Consider the following 24,119-nt stretch of genomic DNA (forward strand, 5'->3'; position numbering starts at 1 on the left):
GGTCTATAATTACCAGGGTCATTTCTATTCCCTTTCTTTAACAGAGGAACAACATTCGCCACTCTCCAGTCCTCTGGCACCATCCCCGTGGACAGTGAGGACCGAAAGATCAAAGCCAAAGGCTCTGCAATCTCATCCCTTGCCTCCCAAAGATTCCTTGTTAGGCCATTTCAGAGGGCAGTTGAGGGTTAACCACATTGCTGTAGCTCTGGAGTCACATGTAGGCCAGACCAGGTAAGGATGGCAGATTTCCTTCCCAAAAGAACATTAGTGAACCAGATGGGTTTTTCTGACATTTGACAAAGGTTTCATGGTCATCAGTAGATTCTTAATTCCAGATATTTTTTATTGAATTCAGATTTCGTGGCGGGATTCAAACCTGGGTCCCCAGAACATTAGCTGAGTTCCTGCATTAATAGTCTCGTGATAATAGCACTAGGCCTTTGCCTCCCTGTTGCGTGTAAATGCTATCTGTAAGGATCCTCTCCAATAGCTTCCCAATCACTGGTGTGAAACTCACCAGTCTATAATTTCCTGGATGATCCCGAATTCTTTTTTTGAACAGAGAAACAACATTAGTTACTTACCAGTCCTCCAGGACCTCTTCAGTGGCTAACGAGGATACAGAGTCTTTGTCAGGGGCCAAGCAATCTCCTCACTTAATAACCCGGGGTAGATCTCATCAAGCCCTGGGGACTTATCCACCTTAATGTGCTTCAAGAGACCCAACACCACTTCTTTCTTTATCTCAAAATGCTCTAGGATATTAGCATGCTCCACACTAGTCTCACTATCCTCCATCTCCTTCTTCTTGGTGAATACTGACACAAAGTATTCATTTAGGATCTCGCCCACATTCTCTGCCTCCAAGCACAAGTTCCCTCCTATATGATTGACTTGTCCTACCCTCTCCCTAGTTATCCTCTTGTTTTTAATGCATGTCTAAAATGCCTTGGGATTCTCTTTAGCCCAACTTGCCAAGGCCATTTCATTGCCTCTCCTTGCTCTAATTGCTTCTTCAGTTCTTTCTTGCTTTCTTTATATTCCTCACGGAACCCGTCTGATTTTAGCTTCCTAAACCTTGCATATGTTTCTATTTCCCTTTTAATTAAATTCATAACCTCCCTAAGGGGTCCCTTACCTTACCATCCTAATCCTTCCTCCTTACTAGAACACGCCAGTCCTGAACTCGAATCAGTAGGTTTTTAATCAACTCTGACATGTCAAATGTCAAATGTGGATTTGCCCAAAAACAGCTGCTCCCAATTAACTCTCCCTAGCTCCTACCTAATACTGTCATTATTTGCCCTCCCCCAGATTAATACCCTCCCGCAAGGTCCTGACTTATCCTTATTCATAGCTATCTTAAAACTTAAGGAGTTGTGATCACTATTTCCAAAATGCTCTCCCATTGAAAGGTCAGTCACCTGGCCAGGCTCATCTGCCAATACAAGGTCCAGTATGGTCGCTCCTCTAATTGGACTATCCACATACTGTTTCAAGAAACCCACCTTGATGCACCTCGCAAATTCTGCCCCATCTTAAGCCTCCTGCTCTAAGGAAGTCCCAGTCAATATTAGGGAAGTTAAAGTCTTCCACTATAACAACCCTGCTGTTATTGCATCTTTCCATCATCTGCCTACATATAAAAGGGGAATAGACAGGTGTTTCTGTGGACACAAACAAAACTCCAGGATGATATGTTGCCTCCCGGTACAAGTGTCAAGGATGTTGCAGAGTGGCTGCAGGGCATTCTGGAGGGGAAGGGTGAACAACTCGCTGTCGTGGTGCATATCGGCACCAACAATATAGGTAAAAAACAGGATGAGGTCCTAGAAGCTGAATTTAGAGGGTTAGGAATTAAACCAAAAAGTAGGACCTCAAAGGTAGTAATTTCAGGATTGCTATCAGTGCCACGTGCTAATCAGAGTAGGAATGTCAGGATAGCTAAGATGAATACATGGCTTGAGGGATGGTGCAAGAGCAAGGGATTCCCAATGGTGGGGGAGTCCAGAACCAGGGGTCACAATCTGAGAATTCAGGATAGACCATTTAGGACGGAGGTGAGGAGACATTTCTTCACCCAAAGAGTGGTGAGCCTGTGGAATTCATTACCACAGGAAGTAGTTGATGCCAAAACATTGAATGTATTCAAGAGGTGGCTGGATATTTTTCTAAATGGAGGTCGGTCACCAGTGGTGTGCCCCAGGGATCTGTTCTGGGACCCTTGCTGTTTGTCATTTGCAAAAATGACCTGGATGAGGAAGCGGAGGGATGGGTTGGTAAGTTTGCCGACGACACGAAGGTTGGTGGGGTTGTGGATAGTCTGGAGGGATGTCAGAAGTTACAGAGGGACATAGATAGGATGCAAGACTGGGCGGACAAGTGGCAGATGGACTTCAACCCAGATAAATGCGTCGTGGTCCATTTTGGTAGGTCAAATGGGATGAAGGAGTACAATATAAAGGGAAAGACTCTTAGGATTAATTGCTGATGACACCAAGATTGGTGGAGTAGTGGATGAGGTGGGGCTGTTGTAGGCTGCAAAGAGACATAGATAGGATGCAAAGCTGGGCTGACAAATGGCAAATGGAGTTTAACCCTGATAAATGTGAGGTGATTCATTTTGGTAGGACTAATTTAAATGTGGATTGCAGGGTCAAAGGTAGGGTTCTGAAGACTGTGGAGGAACAGAGATATCTTGGGGTCCATATCCACAGATCTCTAAAGGTTGCCACTCAAGTGGATAGAGCTGTGAAGAAGGCCTATAGTGTGTTAGCTTTTATTAGCAGGGGGTTAGAGTTTAAGAGCCATGGGGTTATGCTGCAACTGTACAGGACCTTGGTGAGACCACATTTGGAATATTGTGTGCAGTTCTGGTCACCTCACTATAAGAAGGATGTGGAAGCGCTGGAAAGAGTGCAGAGGAGATTTACCAGGATGCTGCCTGGTTTGGAGGGTAGGTCTTATGAGGAAAGGCTGAGGGAGCTCGGGCTGTTCTCTCTGGAGCAGAGGAGGCTGAGGGGAGACTTAATAGAGGTTTATAAAATGATGAAGGGGATAGATAGAGTGAACGTTCAAAGACTATTTCCTCGGGTGGATGGAGTTATTACAAGGGGGCATAACTATAGGGGTCATGGTGGGAGATATAGGAAGGATATCAGAGGTAGGTTCTTTACGCAGAGTGTGGTTGGGGTGTGGAATGGACTGCCTGCAGTGATAGTGGAGTCATACACTTTAGGAACATTTAAGCGGTTATTGGATAGGCACATGGAGCACACCAGGATGATAGGGAGTGGGATAGCTTGATCTTGGTTTCAGATAAAGCTCGGCACAACATCATAGAAACTGTCATAGAAATCATAGAAACCCTACAGTACAGAAAGAGGCCATTTGGCCCATCGAGTCTGCACCAACCACAATCCCACCCAGGCCCTACCCCTCCATATTTACTCACTAATCCCTCTAACCTACGCATCTCAGGTCACTAAGGGCAATTTCTAGCATGGCCAATCAACCTAACCCCGCACGTCTTTGGACTGTGGGAGGAAACCGGAGCACCCGGAGGAAACCCACGCAGACACGAGGAGAATGTGTAAACTCCACACAGACAGTGACCCAAGCCGGGAATCAAACCCAGGTCCCTGGAGCTGTGAAGCAGCAGTGCTAATCACTGTGCTACCGTGCCGCCATCGTGGGCCGAAGGGCCTGTTCTGTGCTGTACTGTTCTATGTTCTACTGTAGAGGATCAGAAGGACCTTGGGGTCCGGGTCCATAGGACTCTGAAATCGGCCCCGCAGGTGGAGGATGTGGTTAAGAAGGCGTATGGTGTGCTGGCCTTTATCAATCGAGGGATTGAGTTTAGGAGTCCGGGGATAATGATGCAGCTATATAAGACCCTCGTCAGACCCCACTTGGAGTACTGTGCTCAGTTCTGGTCGCCTCACTATAGGAAGGATGTGGAAAAGATTGAAAGGGTGCAGAGAAGATTTACAAGGATGTTGCCTGGATTGAGTGGCATGCCTTATGAGGATAGGCTGAGGGAGCTCGGTCTTTTCTCCTTGGAGAGACGAAGGATGAGAGGAGGCCTAATAGAGGTGTATAAGATGTTGAGAGGCATAGATCGGGTGGACTCTCGGAGGCTTTTTCCCAGGGTGGAAATGTCTGCTAGGAGAGGACACAGGTTTAGAGTGCTGGGGGGTAGGTACAGGGGAGATGTTAGGGGTAAGCTTTTCACACAGAGGGTGATAGATAGATAGAAGATAGAAACCCTACAGTGCAGAAGGAGGCCATTCGGCCCATCGAGTCTGCACCGACCACAATCCCACCCAGGCCCTACCCCCACATATTTACCCGCTAATCCCTCTAACCTACACATCCCAGGACTCTAAGGGGCAATTTTTAACCTGGCCAATCAACCTAACCCGCACATCTTTGGACTGTGGGAGGAAACCGGAGCACCCGGAGGAAACCCACGCAGACACGAGGAGAATGTGCAAACTCCACACTGACAGTGACCGAGCCGGGAATCGAACCCGGGACCTTGGAGCTGTGAAGCAGCAGTGCTAACCACTGTGCTACCGTGCCGGGTGGTGGGCGAGTGGAATCGGCTGCCGTCAGTGGTGGTGGAGGCGAACTCAATAGGGTCTTTTAAGAGACTCCTGGATGAGTACATGGAGCTTAATAGGATGGAGGGTTATAGGTAGGTCTAGAAGGTAGGTATGTGTTCGGCACAACTTGTGGGCCAAAGGGCCTGTTTTGTGCTGTAGTTTTTCTATGTTTCTATATAGCACTTGGGGTGAATGGGATCAAAGATTATGAGGAAATAGCAGGATTAGGCTATTGAGTTGGATGATTAGCCATATCGTAATGAATGGTGGGGCAGGCTCAAATGGCCTCCTCCTGCTCCTATCTTCTTTGTTTCTATGATTTAAATTCCTGGGACACTGGAACCAGTTCTGGGAGAGGTGGGACCAGTACAAATCGGACGGTCTGCACCTGGGCAGGACTGGAAACAATGTCCTAGGGGGAGTGTTTGCTAGTGCTATTGGGAAGGGTTGAAACGAATTTGGCAGGGGGATGGGAACCGATGCAGGAAGTCAAAGGGAAGTAAGGTGGGGACGGAAACAAAAAGGCGGTATGGGGAAAAAGTGGAAGGCAGAGAAACCAAAGATAAAAATCAAAAAGAGCCACAGAGTACAGAGACTGTGGAGAACTCGCTGAATGGGTCCAGTTAGGTAAGAGAAATAAAACACAGGGAGAGTGTACAAAATATGACAGGACAGATGGTCTGAGGTGTGTTTGCTTTAACGCAAGGAGCATGACAGCTAAGGTGGATGAACTTAAAGCTTGGATTACTACATGGGACTATGATGTTGTGGCAATTACGGAGACTTGGATGAAAGAAGAGCAGGACTGGCAGCTTGATATTCCAGGATTTGCATTGGCTATGCTAAATTCTCCCTCAGTGTACCCAAACAGGCGCCAGAGTGTTGTCACTGGGGGATTTTCACAGTAACTTCATTGCAGTGTTAATGTAAGCTGACTTGTGACTAATAAATAAACTTTCCTTTTACATTACTTTATTTAGATGCTTCATGCGAGATAGAGAGCGTGACAAGAAAGGTGGGGGTGTTATTTTACCGATTAGGGAGAATATCACAGCTATACAGAGGGAGGACACCTTGGTGGGATCATGCAGTGAGGCCATTTGGGTAGAACTCAGGAACAGGGCGGTGCAATCACACTATTGGGGTTGTACTACAGACCTCCCAACAGCCACTGTGAAGTGGAGGAACTGACATGTCAACAGATTATGGGAAGATGTAAAAACAACAGGCTTTTTTTATTCATTTGTGGGATATGGGCGTCACTGGCAAGGCCAGCATTTATTGCCCATCCCTAATTGCCTTTGAGAAGGTGGTGGTGAGCTGCCTTCTTGAATCGCTGCAGTCCATGTTGAATGTTTACAGGACGGCTTTTTGGAACAGCTTGTGATGGAGCCCACGAGGGAACAGGCTATTCTGGACTTAGTGTTATGTAATGAGCCAGACGTGATAAAAGATCTTAAAGTAAGGGAACACTTAGGAAGCAGTGATCATAATATGGTAGAATTCAGTCTGCAATTTGAAAGGAAGGAAGGCAGAATCAGATGTGAAGGTTCTACAGTTAAATAAAGGTAATTACAGGCGCATGAGGGAGGAACTGACAAAAATCGACTGGAAGCAGAGCCTAGTGGGAAAGACAGTAGAACAGCAATGGCAGGAGTTTCTGGGAGTAATTGAGGACACAGTGCAGAGGTTCATCCCAAACAAAAGAAAGGTTATCAGAGGGGGGATTAGGCAGCCATGGCTGACAAAGGAAGTCAGGGAATGCATCAAGGCAAAAGAGAGAGCCTATAATGTGGCAAAGAGTAGTGGGAAGTCAGAAGATTGGGAAGGCTATAAAAACAAACAGAGGATAACAAAGAGAGAAATAAGGAAGGAGAGGATCAAATATGAAGGTAGGCTAGCCAGTAACATTAGGAATGATAGTAAAAGTTTCTTTAAATACATTAAAAACAAACGGGAGGCAAAAGTAGACATTGGGCCGCTCCAAAATGACGCTGGTAATCTAGTGATGGGAGACAAGGAAATAGCTGAGGAACTTAATAAGTACTTTGCGTCAGTCTTCACAGTAGAAGACATGAGTAATATCCCAACAATTCAGGAAAGTCAGGGGGCAGAGTTGAATATGGTTGCCATCACAAAGGAGAAAGTGCTAGAGAAACTAAAAGGTCTGAAAATTGATAAATCTCCGGGCCCAGATGGGCTACATCCTAGAGTTCTAAAGGAGATAGCTGAAGAAATAGTGGAGGCGTTAGTTGTGATCTTTCAAAAGTCACTGGAGTCAGGGAAAGTCCCAGAGGATTGGAAAATCGCTGTTGTAACCCCACTGTTCAAGAAGGGAACAAGAAAAAAGATGGAAAATTATAGGCCAATTAGCCTAACCTCAGTTGTTGGCAAAATTCTAGAATCCATCGTTAAGGATGAGATTTCTAAATTCTTGGAAGTGCAGGGTCGGATTAAGACAAGTCAGCATGGATTTAGTAAGGGGAGGTTGTGCCTGACAAACCTGTTAGAGTTCTTTGAAGAGATAACAAATAGGTTAGACCAAGGAGAGCCAATGGATGTTATCTATCTTGACTTCCAAAAGGCCTTTGACAAGGTGCCTCACGGGAGACTGCTGAGTAAAATAAGGGCCCATGGTATTCGAGGCAAGGTACTAACATGGATTGACGATTGGCTGTCAGACAGAAGGCAGAGAGTTGGGATAAAAGGTTCTTTCTCAGAATGGCAACCGGTGACAAGTGGTGTCCCGCAGGGTTCAGTGTTGGGGCCACAGCTGTTCTCTTTATATATTAACGATCTAGATGACGGGACTGGGAGCATTCTGGCCAAGTTTGCCGATGATACAAAGATAGGTGGAGGGGCAGGTAGTATTGAGGAGGTGGGGAGGCTGCAGAAAGATTTAGACAGTTTAGGAGAGTGGTCCAAGAAGTGGCTGATGAAATTCAACGTGGGCAAGTGCGAGGTCGTACACTTTGGAAAAAAGAATAGAGGCATGGACTATTTTCTAAACGGTGACAAAATTCATAATGCTAAAGTGCAAAGGGACTTGGGAGTCCTAGTCCAGGATTCTCTAAAGGTAAACTTGCAGGTTGAGTCCGTAATTAGGAAAGCAAATGTAATGTTGTCATTTATCTCAAGAGGCTTGGAATACAAAAGCAGGGATGTACTTCTGAGGCTTTATAAAGCACTGGTTAGGCCCCATTTGGAGTACTGTGAGCAATTTTGGGCCCCACACCTCAGGAAGGACATACTGGCACTGGAGCGGGTCCAGCGGAGATTCACACGGATGATCCCAGGAATGGTAGGCCTGACATACGATGAACGTCTGAGGATCGTGGGATTATATTCATTGGAGTTTAGGAGGTTGAGGGGAGATCTGATAGAAACTTACAAGATAATGAACGGCTTAGATAGGATGGACGTAGGGAAGTTGTTTCCATTAACAGGGGAGACTAGGACGCGGGGGCACAGCCTTAGAATAAAAGGGAGTCACTTTAGAACAGAGATGAGGAGAAATTTCTTCAGCCAGAGAGTGGTGGGTCTGTGGAATTCATTGCCACAGAGGGCTGTGGAGGCCGAGACGTTGAGCGTCTTCAAGACAGAAATTGATAAATTCTTGATTTCTCGAGGAATTAAGGGCTATGGGGAGAGAGCGGGTAAATGGAGTTGAAATCAACCATGATTGAATGGTGGAGTGGACTCGATGGGCCGAATGGCCTTACTTCCGCTCCTATGTCTTATGGTCTTATGGTCTTATGTGCTGTGGGTTGGCCCACAAACCCGTTAGGGAGGGAATTCCAGGATTCTGACCCAGCGACTGCGAAGGAATGGCGGTATATTTCCAAGTCAGGATGGTGAGTGGCTTGGAGGGGAACTTTCAGGTGGTGGTGTTCCCATGTATCTGCTGCTCTTGACCTTCTAGATGGAAGTGTCGTGGGTTTGGAAGATGCTGTGTAAGGAACTTTGGTGAATTGCTGCAGTGCATCTTGTAGATAGTACACACTGCTGCTACCGAGCGGTGGACTTGATTTGATTTAATTTATTACTGTCACATATGTTAACATACAGTGAAAGTATTGTTTCTTGTGCGCTATACAGACAAAACATACCGTTCATAGAGAAGGAAACGAAAGAGTGCAGAATGTAGTGTTACAGTCATAGCTAGAGTGTAGAGAAGGATCACCTTAATGCAAAGTATTTCCATTCAAAAGTCTGACAGCAGCAGGGAAGAAGCTGTTCTCGAATCGGTTGGTACGTGACCTCAGACTTTTATATCTTTTTCCTGATGGAAAGCGGCAGAAGAGAGAATGTCCGGGGTGTGTGGGGTCCTTAATTATGCTGGCTGCTTTTCTGAGGCAGCAGGAAGTGTAGACAGAGTCAATGGATGGGAAGCTGAGGGAGTGGATGTGGTGCCAATCAAGTGGGCTGCTTTGTCCTGAATGGTGTCAAGCTTCTTGAGTGTTGTTGGATCTTCACCCATCCAGGCAAGTTGGGAGTATTCCATCACACTCCTGACTTGTGCCTTGTAGATGGTCGATAGGCTTTGGGGAGTCAGGTGGTGAGAAACTCGCTACAGTATTCCTAGCCTCTGATCTACTCTTGTAGCCACTGTGTTTATGTGGTGAGTCCAGTTGAGTTTCTGGTCAATGGTAACCCCAAGGATGTTGACAGTGGAGGATTCAGTGATGGTAACACCATTGAATATCAAGGGGCAGTGGTCAGAGTGTCTCTTATTGGTGATGGTCATTGCCTGGCATTTGTGTGGCTTGTGTTACCTTGCCACTTGTCAGCCCAAGCATGGATATTGGACAGATCGTGTTGCATTTGAACATGGATTGCTTCAGTATCTGAGGAATCGCAAATGGTGCTGAACGCTGTGGAATCATCGGCGAACATCCTCACTTCTGACCTTATGATGGAGGGACGGTTATTGATGAAGCAGCTGAAGATTGTTGGGTCTAGGACATCCACCCGGAGGGACTCCTGCAGAGATGTCCTGCAGCTGGGATGACTGACCCTCCACAACCACAATCATTTTCCTATGTACCAGGTATGACTCTAACTAGCGGAGTGTTTGCCCCGTGATACCCATTGATTCCAGTTTGGCTAGGGTTCCTTGATGCCACACTCGGTTGAATGCGGCCTTGATGTCAAGGGCTGTCACTCTCACCTCACCTCTGGAATTGAGCTCTTTCATCCATGTTTGAACCAAGGCTATAATGAGGTCAGGAGCTGAGTGATCCTGGCGAAACCCAAACTGGGCGTCACTGAGCAGTTATTGCTGAGCAGGTGCTGCTTGATAGTACTGTCAATGACTTCTTGTGATGGGTGATTTTAACTTTCCCAACATAGAATGGGATTCCTTCAGTGCCAGAGGCTTGGACGGGGTAGAGTTTGTTCAGTCTGTCCAAGATACTTCTTGAAGCAATATGTAGATAGTCTAACTCCAGATGGGGCTATCTTAGACCTGGCTCTGAGAAACGAGCCTGGACAAGTGATTGATGTCTCAGTGAGGAACCATTTTTGGACCAGTGATCACAATTCTATAAGTTTCAAGATACTTGTAGAAAAGGATAGAAGTAGTCCCAGAGTGAGGGTACGAAACTGGGGGAAGGCTAACCACGACAGTATTAGGCAGGAGCTAAGGAATGTAGACTGGGGGCGGCTGTTTGAGGGAAATCCACATCCGATATGTGGGAGTCTTCAAAAAGTCAGTTGTCAACAATTCAGGACAAGTATGTCACTGTAAAAATGAAGGATAAAGATGGCAAGATTCAGTAACCCTGGATGACAAGAGAGATTATGAGCTAAATGAAAAAGAAAGAGGAGGCATACATAGGTTTCAGGAAATTGAAAACAGATAAGGCTCTTTCTTGAGGGATACAAAGATAGCAGAAAAGAGCTTAAACAGAGACTTAGGAGGGCAAAAAGGGGCCATGAAATGTCCTTGGCAGGCAGGATTAAGGAGAATCCCAAGAATTTTTATGCGTAATAAAGGAGGACAAGGATAGCTAAGAAAAGAGTAGGTCCACTCAAGGACAGTGGAGGGAATTTGTGTGTGGAGCCATATGAGGCGGGCGAGGTCCTTAACGAGTACTTTGCATCAGTATTCACAAAGGAGAAGGATATGGCGGATGGTGACTGTAGAAAGGAGGATGCTGACATTCTAGGACATGTTGAGATAAAATGGGAGGTGGTTTTGGAGGTTTTCAAAAACATTAAGGTGGACAAGTCCCTAGAGCCAGATAGGGTCTATCCCAGAATACTGAGAGAGGCAAGAGAAGAAATTGTTGAGGCCTTGGCCAAATTCTTTGCGTCTTCTTATTCATGGGTGAGGTACCAGAGGATTGGAGAGTAGCTATCATTGTTCCTCTGTTTAAGAAGGGCAGAAGAGACAATCTGGGAAATTACAGCCTGTGAGCCTTACATCAGTGGTGAGGAAATTATTGGAGAAGATTCTCAGGGACAGGATGTACTCACATCTGGAAGAGAATAGGCTTATTAGCAATAGGCAGCATGGTTTTGTAAAGGGGAGATCATGTCTCACAAACTTGATTGAGTTCTTTGAGAAAGTGACAAGAAAAATTGACCAGGGCAGGGCACTGGGTGTTGTATACATGGACTTTAGTAAAGTCTTCGATAAGGTTCCTCATGGCAGGCTGATACAGAAGGTGAAGTCATATGGGATCCGAGGTGAGCTGATAAGATGGATACAAAGCTGGCTTGCGCATAGGAAGCAGAGAGTAGCAGTGGAAGGAGACTTTTCTGACTGGAAGTCTATAACAAGCGGTGTCCCACAAGGATCAGTGCTGGGGCCTCTGTTGTTTATATACACACACACACATATATATATATGCAATATATATATTACAAAAATTGGGGGAGTAGCGGATAATGAGGAGGATTGTCAGAGGATACAGCAGGATATAAATCAGCTGGAGACCTGGGCCGAAAGATGGCAGATGGAATTTAATCCTGACAAACATGTGGTGATGCGATTTAGAAGGTCTACTGCAGAAGGAAAGTATACAGTAAATGGTAGAGCCCTTAACAATAGTAGCATACAGAGGAATCTATGTGTGCAGATCCACAGTTCCCTAAAGGTGACGATTCAAGTGGACAAGGTGGTCAAGAAGGCGTATGGCATGCTGGCCTTCATCGGTCGGGGCACTGAGTATAGGAATTGGAAAATCATGTTGCAGCTGTATAAGACTTTGATTAGACCGCATTTGGAGTATTGTGTACAATTCTGGTCGCCACGCTACTAGAAGGATCTTGATGCATTGGAAAGGGTGCAGAAGAGATTTACCAGGATGTTGCTTGGTTTGGAGGATATGGATTATGAAGAAAGGATGAACAAACTTGGATTGTTTTCATTGGAGCGTCAGAGGATGAGGGGGACCTGATAGAAATTTACAAGATTACGGCAGGCTTGGATAGAACAAAGAACAATACAGCACAGGAACAGGCCCTTCGGCCCTCCAAGCCCGTGCCGCTCCCTGGTCCAAACTAGACCATTCTTTTGTATCCCTCCATTCCCACTCCGTTCATATGGCTATCTAGATAAGTCTTAAACGTTCCCAGTGTGTCCGCCTCCACCACCTTGCCTGGCAGCGCATTCCAGGCCCCCACCACCCTCTGTGTAAAATATGTCCTTCTGATATCTGTGTTAAACCTCCCCCCCTTCACCTTGAACCTATGACCCCTTGTGAATGTCACCACCGACCTGGGGAAAAGCTTCCCACCGTTCACCCCATCTATGCCTTTCATAATTTTATACACGAGTGGATAGTCAGAGGCTTTCCCCCCAGAGTTGAAGGGTCAATTACTTGGGGGCATAGGTCAAAAGTGAGAGGGGGAAGTTTTAAAAGAGATATAAGGGACAAGTGTTTCACACAGAGGGTGGCGAATGCCTAGAACGCGCTGCCGGAGGTGGTGGAAGCAAATTCTAAAACAACGTTCAAGAGGCATCTGGATGGATACCTGAATAGGCAGGGAATAGAGGGATATGGACCACGAAGTGGCTGGAAAATATTAGATTAGAGAGGCATCTGTGTCAGCACAGACTTGATGGGCTGAAGGGCCTGTGCTATACTGTTCTTTGTTGTACATATTTGTTCCTCAATGTTCTGATGGCTGTTGGGGGGCCTTTGATATAATCCCATCAGAGTGATTGCACCCTTATTTTTGAGCTGTACCCATATTGCCTCAGTAAAAAAGCCCTCTACTATGTCCTCTCTGAGTGCAGCTGTGACATTCTCTCTGATTAGCAATGTAACTCCTCCACCTCTTTTACCTCCCTCTCTATCTCGTCTAAAACATCGAAACCCTGGAACGTTGAGCAGTCAGTCCCGTCCCTCTCTCAGCCACAACATTATAGTCCCATGTACTGATCCAGGCTCCAACCTAATCTGCCTTATCCATAATACTCTTTGCATTGAAATACACACAGTTCAGCCCATCAGCCCCATTGTGTTCATTACACTGTCTCTGCCTGTCCTTGCATTCAGGCTTATTGATCCCAGCACCTTCCTTCCCCTCAATCCCTCCACTTGCTGACCTGCTGCTCTGTTTCCCGGCCCCTTGCCACTGTACTTTAAACCCTCCAGAATAGCACTAACAAACCTACCTGCAAAGATATTGGATCCCTCCAGTTTAGGTAGAACCTGTCCCTCTTGTACAGGTCACCTCTGCCCCAGAAGGGATCCCAATGATCCAAGAAGGTGAAACCCTGCCCCCTGCACCAGCTCCTTAGCCACGCATTCATCTGTCCTATCTTCTATTCCTTGCCTCACTAGCACATGGCACTGGTAGTAATCCAGAGACGACTACCCTCGTGGTCCTGTTCTTCAGCCTTTTTCTTAACTTCCTGTACTCATTTTTCAGGACCTGTCCCTCTTTCTACCTATGTCATTGATACCAACGTGCACAACGACCTCTGGCTACTCACTCTCCCCCTTAAGAATTTCATGCAACCACATAAAAAATTCGAAAATTTTGTTTCTCATTTTCTACTTGCTTCATAGTTTACAAAAATACCAGGAAAGAAATAGACAGTTAAAATTAACAATTAAATATAGCAATCTTACCTGTTCTTGTACATCCTCAAACTCAGAATTTAACAGCTCAATAAAAATGGGCACAGCACCAGCTTCTATTACTACTTTGGTTTGGAGAGATGTACCTGAAGCTATATTTGTCAAAGCCCATGCTGCTTCGAACTGGAAAGGAACAAAAACAAATCAATGTTTGAACTAACGTTTGGGATTACATTTTCTTCTGGATGACTAAAATAAAAAGCTCTTTTAAGAATGATTTCTGTGCTCCAGCCTCTCCCCACAATCTACCTTGTATTGATGCATTACATCATTTGTAAAAACACAGAAAATACACAGGTTAATTCCTTGTGGGTGCAGTATTAGCTTCACAAAAAGTGAGGTGCATTCCACACAGTGAACAAGCTGCCAGAGGTAGTTGTAGAGGCGGGTACAGTTTTGTCTTTTAAAAAGCGTTTAGACAGTTACATGGGTAAGATGGGTATAGAGGGATATGGGCCAAATGCAGGCAGTTGGGACTAGATTAGTGGTTAAAAGAAAGGGGCGGCATGGACAAGTTGGGCCAAAGGGCCTGTTTTCATGCTGTAAACCTCTATGATTCCATGACATATTTTCAAATTACTTTTCACATCTAGATTATTAATATAGAACCATCAAGGTTCCCAGCACTGACCTCTGGAGAATTCCATTACAAATGTTCTTCCAGCCTGAAATAATAACCACTACACTGTTTCTTGTTAGTCAGTCAATATTGCAACCATATTGCTACTGTCCCTTTTATTCTATGAACTATAACTTTGCTCACAAGTCTGTTGTGTGGTACTTTATCAAATGCATTGAAGTCCACATACACCACATCAACCACATCAACAGCATTGTCCCCATCAACCCACTCTACTAACTTCTTTAAAAAACTTCAACACTATTTCTCCCCAAGAAATCCTTGCTGGTTTTCCTTAACTAAACCATATTTGTCCACATAACTATTGATTTTGTCTTGAATGACTGTTTCTAGAAGCTTCCCACCACCAAAGGCCCCGAATGATCTTGACAAGGTAGACATTGGAAAGATGTCTCCTCTTGTTGGTGAGTCTAGAACTAGAGGACAATGTTTTTAAATTAGAGGTCATCCTAGAGCTCAGAGATGATGAGAAATGTCTTTGAGGGTTGCACGACTTTGGAACTCTCTCCATTAGAACATAGGAACAGGGAGCAGGAGTAGACCATTCAGCCCCTTCAGCCTGCTCTGCCATTTAATAAGATTATGAAAAGGTTTTGGATTGGGGGAGAGTGGATTTTAGTAAAATAAGGCCAGGTCTGGGGCCAAGGTAGATTGGGAACAGCTACGAATGGGAAATCTACAGAAGACCATGGGGCAAACAAAAAGGAAATGGGGAGGGTGCAAGCCCAGCATGTTCCCTCGAGGGTGATAGGTAGGAATAACAAGCGCAGAGAACCATGTATGAACAGAGATATTCAGGATACGGTGAGAAGGAAAAGAAAAACTTTCAACATGTACAAGGGGAGCAAATCAGCTGAGGCATTCGTGAAGTATAGAAATTGCAGAGTAGACTTAAGAAAGCAATTAGGAATGCAAAGACAGAATATGAGAAAGCTCTGGCTGGCAAAAGCAAGGAAAATCCCAAGATATTCTATAAGTATATCAATGGGAAGAGAATAACTAGAGAAAAAGAGTAGGGCCCATTAGGGACCGGGGGGAAATCTGTGGGTGGAGCCAGAGGACATTGGTAAAGTGTTGAATGAATACTTCACATCTTTCTTCACCCAAGGGAATGAGAATGAAGGTATGCAATTCAGGAAGAGAGATTGTAAGGCTCTTGAGCAAATTCACAGAGGGAAGAAGGTAGTGGTAGGGAAACCATTGGAGAAACTTCTGAATGAGACTATCTATCTGCACTTGGAGAGGCAGGGACAGTCAGTATTGCTTTGTCAGAGGGAGGTCAAGCCTATGTGTATGTGTGTGTGTGTGCGCGTGTGTTAGGGTTAGGGTTTTAACCTTGAAGAGTGAGTACTTTTGGAAGGAGTAATTTGACACGTGCTCAATTAATGGCAGGACACTAGGAAGTTCTGTGGAACAAAGGGACCTTGGTGTATTGTCCATAGATCTCTGAAGGTGGAAGGGCATGTTAGTAGGGTGGAGTAAAAGGCATATGGGACACTTGCCTTCATCATTCAAGGCATAGATTACAACAGCAGGTAAGTCACGTTGGAGTTGTATAGAACTTTGGTGAGGCCACAGCTCGAGTACTGTGTGCAGTTCTGGTCCCCACATTATCGGAAGGATGTGATTGCACTGGAGGGGATGCAGAGGAGATTCACCAGGATGCTGCCTGGGATGGAACATTTAAGTTATGAAGAATGGATGCGTGAGAAATAATAGGAGAGAAATAAAAGAATGACCAGGGTGAGGTTAGGGCTGGTCAAGGGCAGTAGTGGGAACATGTGCATGGAGTCAGAAGAGATAGGAGAGGCGATGAATGAATACTTTTCTTCAGTGTTCACCAAGGAGAGGGGCCATGTTTTTGAGGATGTGTGTGAGATACAGGCTGATAGGCTGGAGGAGGTAGATGTTCTGAGGGAAGATGTATTAGCAATTTTGAAAAACCTGAGGGTCGATAAGTCCCCTGTGCCCAGTGCCGGATTTAGGCATAAGCTAAACAAGCTACAGCTTAGGGCCTCACAATCCGCAGGGGCCTCACAAAATTTCAGAAGGTTTACAATGAAGAGAACATTTAAGAGCGGATACCAGAAAAGAAAAAGAAAAAGAAAGCACCAGCTTGAAGAGCAACTCAAAAAATTACCAAAATCTATGCGAGATCAAGCCAGCCAAATGATAAATATGTAATCAGTAAATGCATTCATTTGAAAATAATTTGTATTTTTCACTTTAAATACCTTGCTATTAAATAATTAAAAGGCATAATTATGTTTTCAATTTTTTTTGTGGCGACCCAAGGTCCTGTTTTAGTACGCACCTTTGTGAGACCTTTTGGTGCAACTTTTTAACAAGGGGCCTCCAAGTTTTATATAGCTTAGGGCCTCACCAAGTCTAAATCCGGCACTGCCTGGGCCAGATGGGATATATCCTAGGATTCTTTGGGAGGCAAGGGATGAGATTGCAGAGCCTTTGGCTTTGATCTTTGGGTCCTCACTGTCCACGGGGATAGTGCCAGAGAACTGGAGAGTGGCGAATGTTGTTCCTCTGTTCAAGGAAGGAAATAGGAATGACCCTGGCAATTATAGGCCGGTTAGTCTTACTTCGGTGGTCAGTAAGTTAATGGAAAAGGTTCTGAGGGATAGGATTTATGACCATTTGGATAGATGCAGCTTAATCCGGGATAGTCAACATGGATTCGTGAAGGGTAAGTCTTGCCTCACAAATTTGCTTGAATTCTTTGAGGAGGTAACTAAGTGTGTAGATGAAGGTAGAGCAGTTGATGTCGTATACATCGATTTTAGTAAGGCATTTGATAAGGGCGGCACGGTAGCACAGTGGTTAGCACTACTGCTTCACTAGCTCCAGGGTCCCGGGTTCGATTCCCGGCTCGGGTCACTGTCTGTGTGGAGTTTGCACATTCTCCTCGTGTCTGCGTGGGTTTCCTCCGGGTGCTCCGGTTTCCTACCACAGTCCAAAGATGTGCGGGTTAGGTTGATTGGCCAGGTTAAAAATTGCCCCTTAGAGTCCTGAGATGCGTAGGTTAGAGGGATTAGCAGGTGGATGTGTGGGGGTGGGGCCTGGGTGGGATTGTGGTCGGTGCAGACTCGATGGGCCGAGTGGCCTCCTTCTGCACTGTAGGGTTTCTTTCTTCTTTCTTTCTAAGGTTCCCCATGGTTGGCTCATGAAGAAAGTAAGGAGGTGTGGGATAGAGGGAAATTTGGCCAATTGGATAAGTAGCTGGCTATCTCATAGAAGACAGAGGGTGGTGGTGGATGGAAAATTTTCAGACTGGAGACCAGTTACCAGCGGTGTACCACAGGGATCAGTGCTGGGTCGTCTGCTATTTGTGATTCTTATCAATGACTTGGAGGAGGGGGCTGAAGGGTGGGTCAGTAAATTTGCCGATGACACCAAGATTGGTGGAGTAGTGGATGAGGTGGAGGGCTGTTGTAGTCTGCAAAGAGACATTGATAGGATGCAGAGCTGGGCCGAAAAATGGCAAATGGAGTTTAACCCTGATAAGTGCGAGGTGATTCATTTCGGTAGGACAAATTTGAATGCGGATTACAGGGTCAACGGCAGGGTTCTGAGGAATGTGGAGGAACAGAGAGATCTTTCGGTTCATATCCACAGATCTCTGAAGGTTGCCACTCAAGTGGATAGAGCCGTGAAGAAGGCCGATAGTGTGTTAGCGTTTATTAACAGGGAGTTTGAGTTTAAGAGCTGTGGGGTTATGCTGCAACTGTAAAAAATTATGAAAGGCATAGATAGGGTGAACGGTGGGAAGCTTTTTCCCAGGTCGGTGGTGACGTTCATGAGGGGTCATAGGTTCGGGGGGGGGGGGGGTTTAAACACGGATATCAGAAGGACATATTTTACACAGAGGGCGGTGGGGGCCTGGAATGCGCTGCCAGGCAAGGGGGTGGAGGCGGGGCATACTGGGAACGTTTAAGACTTATCTGGATAACCACATGAATGGAGTGGGAATGGAGGGATATAAAAGAATGGTCTCGTTTGGACCAGGGAGCGGCGCAGGCTTGGAGAGCCGAAGAGCCTGTTCCTGTGCTGTATTATTCTTTGTTCTTTGTGCAGGACCTTGGTGAGACCACATTTGGAATATTGTGTGCAGTTCTGGTCACCTCACTATAAGAAGGATGTGGAAGCATTGGAAAGAGTGCAAAGGAGATTTACCAGGATGCTGCCTGGTTTGGAGGGTAGGGCTTATGAGGAAAGGTTGAGGGAGCTAGGGCTTTTCTCTTTAGAGCTTCAAAGTTCTTCAAAGGTCTTCAAAGTTTCGGCAGGGGAACATGTGGCAAATAGTGACCACAATTCTGTTAGCTTTAGGATAGTGATGAAAAAGGATGAGTGGTGTCCCAAGGGTAAGGTGTTGGATTGGGGGAAGGCTAACTTTAGTGGGATTAGGCAGAAATTGGCAGCTGTTGATTGGGAGAGGCTGTTTGAGGGTAAATCCACATCTGGCATGTGTGAGTCTTTTAAGGAACAGTTGTTAGGGCGACAGGACAGGCATGTGCCTGTAAAAAAGGATAGGAAGGGTAGATTCGAGAACCGTGGCATTTTATTCATACGTTAGGAACAAAAGGGTTGTCAGGGAAAAACCGGACTCTCAGGGACAAAAGTGGGGAATTATGCTTGGAGCCCAAAGCAGTAGGGGAGATCCTAAATGAATACTTTGCGTCGGTATTCACAAAGGAGAGGGATGTGTTGACTGGGAGTGTCTCGGAGGGGAGTGTTGAACCGTTGGAGAAAATCTCCATTACAAGGGAGGAAGTGTTAGGTTTGTTAAAGAATATAAAGACTGACAAATCCCCAGGGCCTGATGGAATCTATCCAAGGCTGCTCAGGGAGACGAGAGATGAAATCGCTGGGCCTCTGACGCAAATCTATGTCTCGTCACTGGACACAGGTGAGGTCAGTAAGAAGTCTCACAACACCAGGTTAAAGTCCAACAGGTTTACTTGGTAGCAGGTGAGGTCCCAGAGGATTGGAGGATAGCTAATGTGGTCCCGTTATTTAAGAAGGGTAGGAAGGATAACCCGGGTAATTATAGGCCGGTGAGCTTGACGTCCGTGGTGGGGAAGTTGTTGGAGAAGATTCTTAGAGATAGGATGTATGCGCATTTAGAAAGGAATAAACTCATTAACGATAGTCAGCATGGTTTTGTGAGAGGGAGGTCATGCCTCACTAACCTGGTGGAGTTTTTTGAAGAAGTGACCAGAATGGTTGACGAGGGAAGGGCCGTGGATGTCGTCTATATGGACTTTAGTAAAGCGTTTGACAAAGTCCCTCACGGTAGGCTGGTGAAAAAGGTTGGATCTCATGGGATAAAGGGGGAGGTGGCTAGATGGGTGGAGAACTGGCTTGGTCACAGAAGACAGAGGGTGGTAGTGGAAGGGTCTTTTTCCGGCTGGAGGCCTGTGACTAGTGGTGTTCCGCAGGGCTCTGTATTGGGACCTCTGCTGTTTGTGATTTATATAAACGATCTGGAAGAAGGTGTAACTGGGGTGATCAGTAAGTTTGCGGACGACACAAAATTGGCGGGGCTTGCAGATAGTGAGGAGCATTGTCAGAGGCTACAGAAGGATATAGATAGGCTGGAAATTTGGGCAAAGAAATGGCAGATGGAGTTCAATCCTGATAAATGCGAAGTGATGCATTTTGGTAGAAATAATGTAGGGAGGAGCTATACGATAAATGGCAGAACCATAAAGGGTGTAGATACGCAGAGGGACCTGGGTGTGCAAGTCCACAGATCCTTGAAGGTGACGTCACAGGTAGAGAAGGTGGTGAAGGCGGCATATGGCATGCTTGCCTTTATAGGACGGGGCATAGAATATAAAAGTTGGGGTCTGATGTTGCAGATGTATAGAACGTTGGTTCGGCCGCATCTGGAATACTGCGTCCAGTTCTGGTCGCCACACTACCAGAAGGACGTGGAGGCTTTGGAGAGAGTACAGAGGAGGTTTACCAGGATGTTGCCTGGTATGGAGGGGCTTAGTTATGAGGAGAGATTGGGTAAACTGGGGTTGTTCTCCCTGGAAAGACGGAGGATGAGGGGAGACTTAATAGAGATGTATAAAATTATGAAAGGCATAGATAGGGTGAACGGTGGGAAGCTTTTCCCCAGGTCGGTGGTGACGTTCACGAGGGGTCATAGGTTCAAGCTGAAGGCGGGGGGGGAAGGTTTAACACAGATATCAGAAGGACATATTTTACACAGAGGGTGGGGAGGGCCTGGAATGCGCTGCCAGGCAAGGTGGTGGAGGCGGACACACTGGGAACGTTTAAGACTTATCTAGATAGCCATATGAAAGGAGTGGGAATGGAGGGATACAAAAGAATGGTCTAGTTTGGACCAGGGAGCGGCACGGGCTTGGAGGGCAGAAGGGCCTGTTCCTGTGCTGTATTGTTCTTTGTTAATAGAGGTTTATAAAATGATGAGGGGGGATAGATAGAGTGGACGTTCAGAGACTATTTTCTCGGGTGGATGTAGCTGTTACCAGGGGGCATAACTATCAGGTTCACGGTGGGAGATATAGGAGGGATGTCCGAGGTAGGTTCTAAGTGATAGGCAGAGAAATCAAAGGACAGAATCAAACAGGGCCACAGTGAAAAATAGTGGGATCAGGACAAGTAATGTAAAAAAAAAAGCCCAAAGGCTTTATGCCTTAACACACGAAGCATTCACAATAACGTGGATGAATTAATTGTGCAAATAGATGTAAACAGGTATGATATAGTCAGGTTTACGGAGACATGGCTGCAGGTTAACCAGGGATGGGAAATGAATATCCAGTGATATTCAGTATATTTAGGAAGGACAGACAAAAAAGGAAAGGCAGTGGGGTTGCATTGCTGATAAAGAGGAAATTAACCCAATAGGGAGGAAAAATATTAGCTCCGATGATGTGGAATATATACGGGGAGAGCTGAGAAACACTATGGGGTCAAAACATTCGTAGGGGTTGTATACAGACTCCCAACTGTAGTGATGTTGGGAATGGCATTAAATTGGAAATTAGAGATGCATGCGACAAAAGAACTGGTGACTAGTGGTGTGCCTCAGGGGTCAGTGCTGGGACCACAACTTTTCACAATATATATTAACAATTTGGAGGAAGGAACTGAAGGCACTGTTGCTAAGTTTGCAGATGATACAAAGATATGTAGAGGGACAGGTAGTATTGAGGAAGCAGAGGGGCTGCAGAAGGACTTGGACAGGTTAGGAGAGTGGGTAAAGAAGTGGCAGATGAAATACAATGTGGAAAAGTGTGAGGTTATGCACTTTGGAAGGAGGAATGGAGGCATAGACTATTTTCTAAATGGGAAAATGCTTAGGAAATCAGAAACACAAAGGGACTTGGGAGTCATTGTTCAAAATTCTCTTAAGGTTAACGCGCAGGTTCAGTCAGCAGTTAGGAAGGCAAATGGAATGTTAACATTCATGTCGAGAGGGCTAGAATACAAGAGCAGGGATGTACTTCTGAGGCTGTATAAGGCTCTGGTCAGACCCCATTTGAAGTATGGTGAGCAGTTTTGGACCCCATATCTAAGGAAGGATGTGCCGGCCTTAGAAAGGGTCCAGAGGAGGTTCACAAGAATGATCCCTGGAATGAAGAGTTTGTCGTATGAGGAACGGTTGAGGACTCTGGGTGTGTACTCGTTGGAGTTTAGAAGAGTGAGGGGTGATCTTATTGAAACTTACAGGATACTGCGAGGCCTAGATAGAGTGGACGCGGAGAGGATGTTTCCATTAGTAGGAAAAGCTAGAACCAGAGGGCACAACCTCAGGCTAAAGGGACGATCCTTTAAAACAGAAACGAGGAGGAATTTCTTCAGCCAGAGAGTGGTGAATCGGTGGAACTCTTTGCCGCAGAAGGCTGTGGAGGCCGGGTCATTGAGTGTCTTTAAGACAGAGATAGATAGGTTCTTGATTGATCAGGGGATAAGGGGTTATGGGGAAAAGGCAGGAGAATGGGGATGAGAAAAAAATCAGTCATGATTGAATGGCGGAGCAGACTTGATGGGCCGAGTGGCCTAATTCTGCTCCTATGTCTTATGGTCTAACATCAGTAATCATGTGTGACTTTAATCTGCAAATGGAATGGGCAAATTAGACAAAATACTATAGAGGAGCAATTCCCCGAGTGTGTACAGAATGGTTTTCTGGACCAATATGTTAAGGAACCAAATAAAGAACAGGCCATCCCAGACTGGGTATTACATGATGAGAAAGGAATAATTGGCAATCTAGTTATGCAAGACTCCTTGGGGGGTGAGTGACCAAAACATGATAGAATTCTTCATCTAGTTGGAGAGTGACGTAGTTGATTCTTAAAAAAGGAAACTACAATGGTATGAGACGCGAGTTGGCGATGATGGACTGGCAAATGTTACTTAAAATGATAATGGTGAATAAACAATTGCAAACTTTCAAAGAGCGCATGGGTGAACTGCAACAATTGTTTATTCCTGTCTGGCACAAATTATATTATAGGATTATATTCACTGGAGTTTAGAAGAGTGAGAAGGGATCTCATAGAAACTTACAAAATTCTAATAGGGTTAGAAAGGAAGGTAGATTCAGAGAGAATGTTCCCAATGGTGGGGGGTCCAGAACTAGGGGTCATAGTTTGAGGATAAGGGGTAAACCTTTTAGAATTGAGGCAAGGAGAATTTTTTTCACCCAAAGAGTGGTGAATGTGTGGAATTCACTACCACAGAAAGTAGTTAAGGCCAAAAGAAGAAATTAGATATAGCTCTTGGGGCTAAAGGGATCAAGGGATATAAGAGAGGGGGGGGGGGGGGGGGGGAAATCAGGATATTGATTTCGATGATCAGAGATGATCGTAATGAATAGTGGAGCAGGCTCGAAGGGCCGAATTGCCTACTCCTGCTTCTAGTTTCTAGTGGCCAAACCATGGCTTACAAAGGAAATAAGAGATGGTATAAGATCCAAGGAAGGAGGATACAAACTGGCCAGAAAAAACAACAGACCTGAGGATTGGGAGCAGTTTAGAATTCAGCAAAGGAGGACCAAGGGATTGATTAAGAATGGGAAAGTAGAGTACAAGAGTAAGCTGGCAGGGAACATAAAAACTGACTGTAAAAGTTTTAATCGGTAAGCAAAGAGAAAAAGATTGAAGAGAGCAAATGTAGGTTCCTTACAGTCAGAAACAGGGGAGTTTATAATAGGGAACAAAGAAATGGTGGACCAACTAAATCCATACTTGGTTCGGTCTCCATAAAGGAGGACACAAATAACATACCAGAAATGTTGGAGAGCACAGGGTTTAGTGAGAGGGAGGAACTGAAGGAAATCAGGATTAGTTGATAAATGGTGTTGGGAAAATTGATGGGATTGAAGGCTAATAAATCCCCAGGGCCTAATAATCTACATCGCAGAGAATTTAAGGAAGTGACCCGAGAAATAGTGAATGCGTTGGTGGTCATCTTTCAAGATTCTATAGACACTGGAACAGTTCCTACAGATTGGAATGTAGCTAATGTAACCCATTATTGAAAATGTAACCCCATTATTGAAAAGGGAATTATGAAAGGGAAATTATGTTTGACAAATTTACTGGAATTCTTCGAGGATATAACTAGTCGAGTTGATGAAGGGGAGCCAGTAGATGTGGTTTATTTGAACTTCCAGAAGGCTTCCCACAAAGTCCCACATCAGAGATTAGCGAGTAAAATTAAAGCACGTGGGATTGTGGGGGTAACATATCGAGATTGATAGAAAACTGCTTA

At 45.4% G+C, this 24,119-nt stretch overlaps 1 protein-coding gene across 3 annotated transcripts in view; it reads right to left on the bottom strand.

Moving 5' to 3' along the window:
• LOC144509457 (importin subunit alpha-7) overlaps nucleotides 1-24,119 on the bottom strand; it is a 167,029-nt gene that overhangs the window by 24,569 nt on the left and 118,341 nt on the right. For 2 of the 3 annotated variants that reach the window (XM_078238359.1, XM_078238362.1), the window contains one exon: nucleotides 13,700-13,831. The exons of the other annotated variant lie outside the window; for it this stretch is intronic. In XM_078238359.1, coding sequence (XP_078094485.1) covers nucleotides 13,700-13,831 — 132 coding nt within the window. The remainder of the gene's footprint in view (nucleotides 1-13,699; nucleotides 13,832-24,119) is intronic. 3 annotated transcript variants of the gene reach the window in all.

The sequence above is a fragment of the Mustelus asterias genome, chromosome 21 (assembly GCF_964213995.1).
Source record: "Mustelus asterias chromosome 21, sMusAst1.hap1.1, whole genome shotgun sequence".
Lineage (NCBI taxonomy): Eukaryota > Metazoa > Chordata > Chondrichthyes > Carcharhiniformes > Triakidae > Mustelus > Mustelus asterias.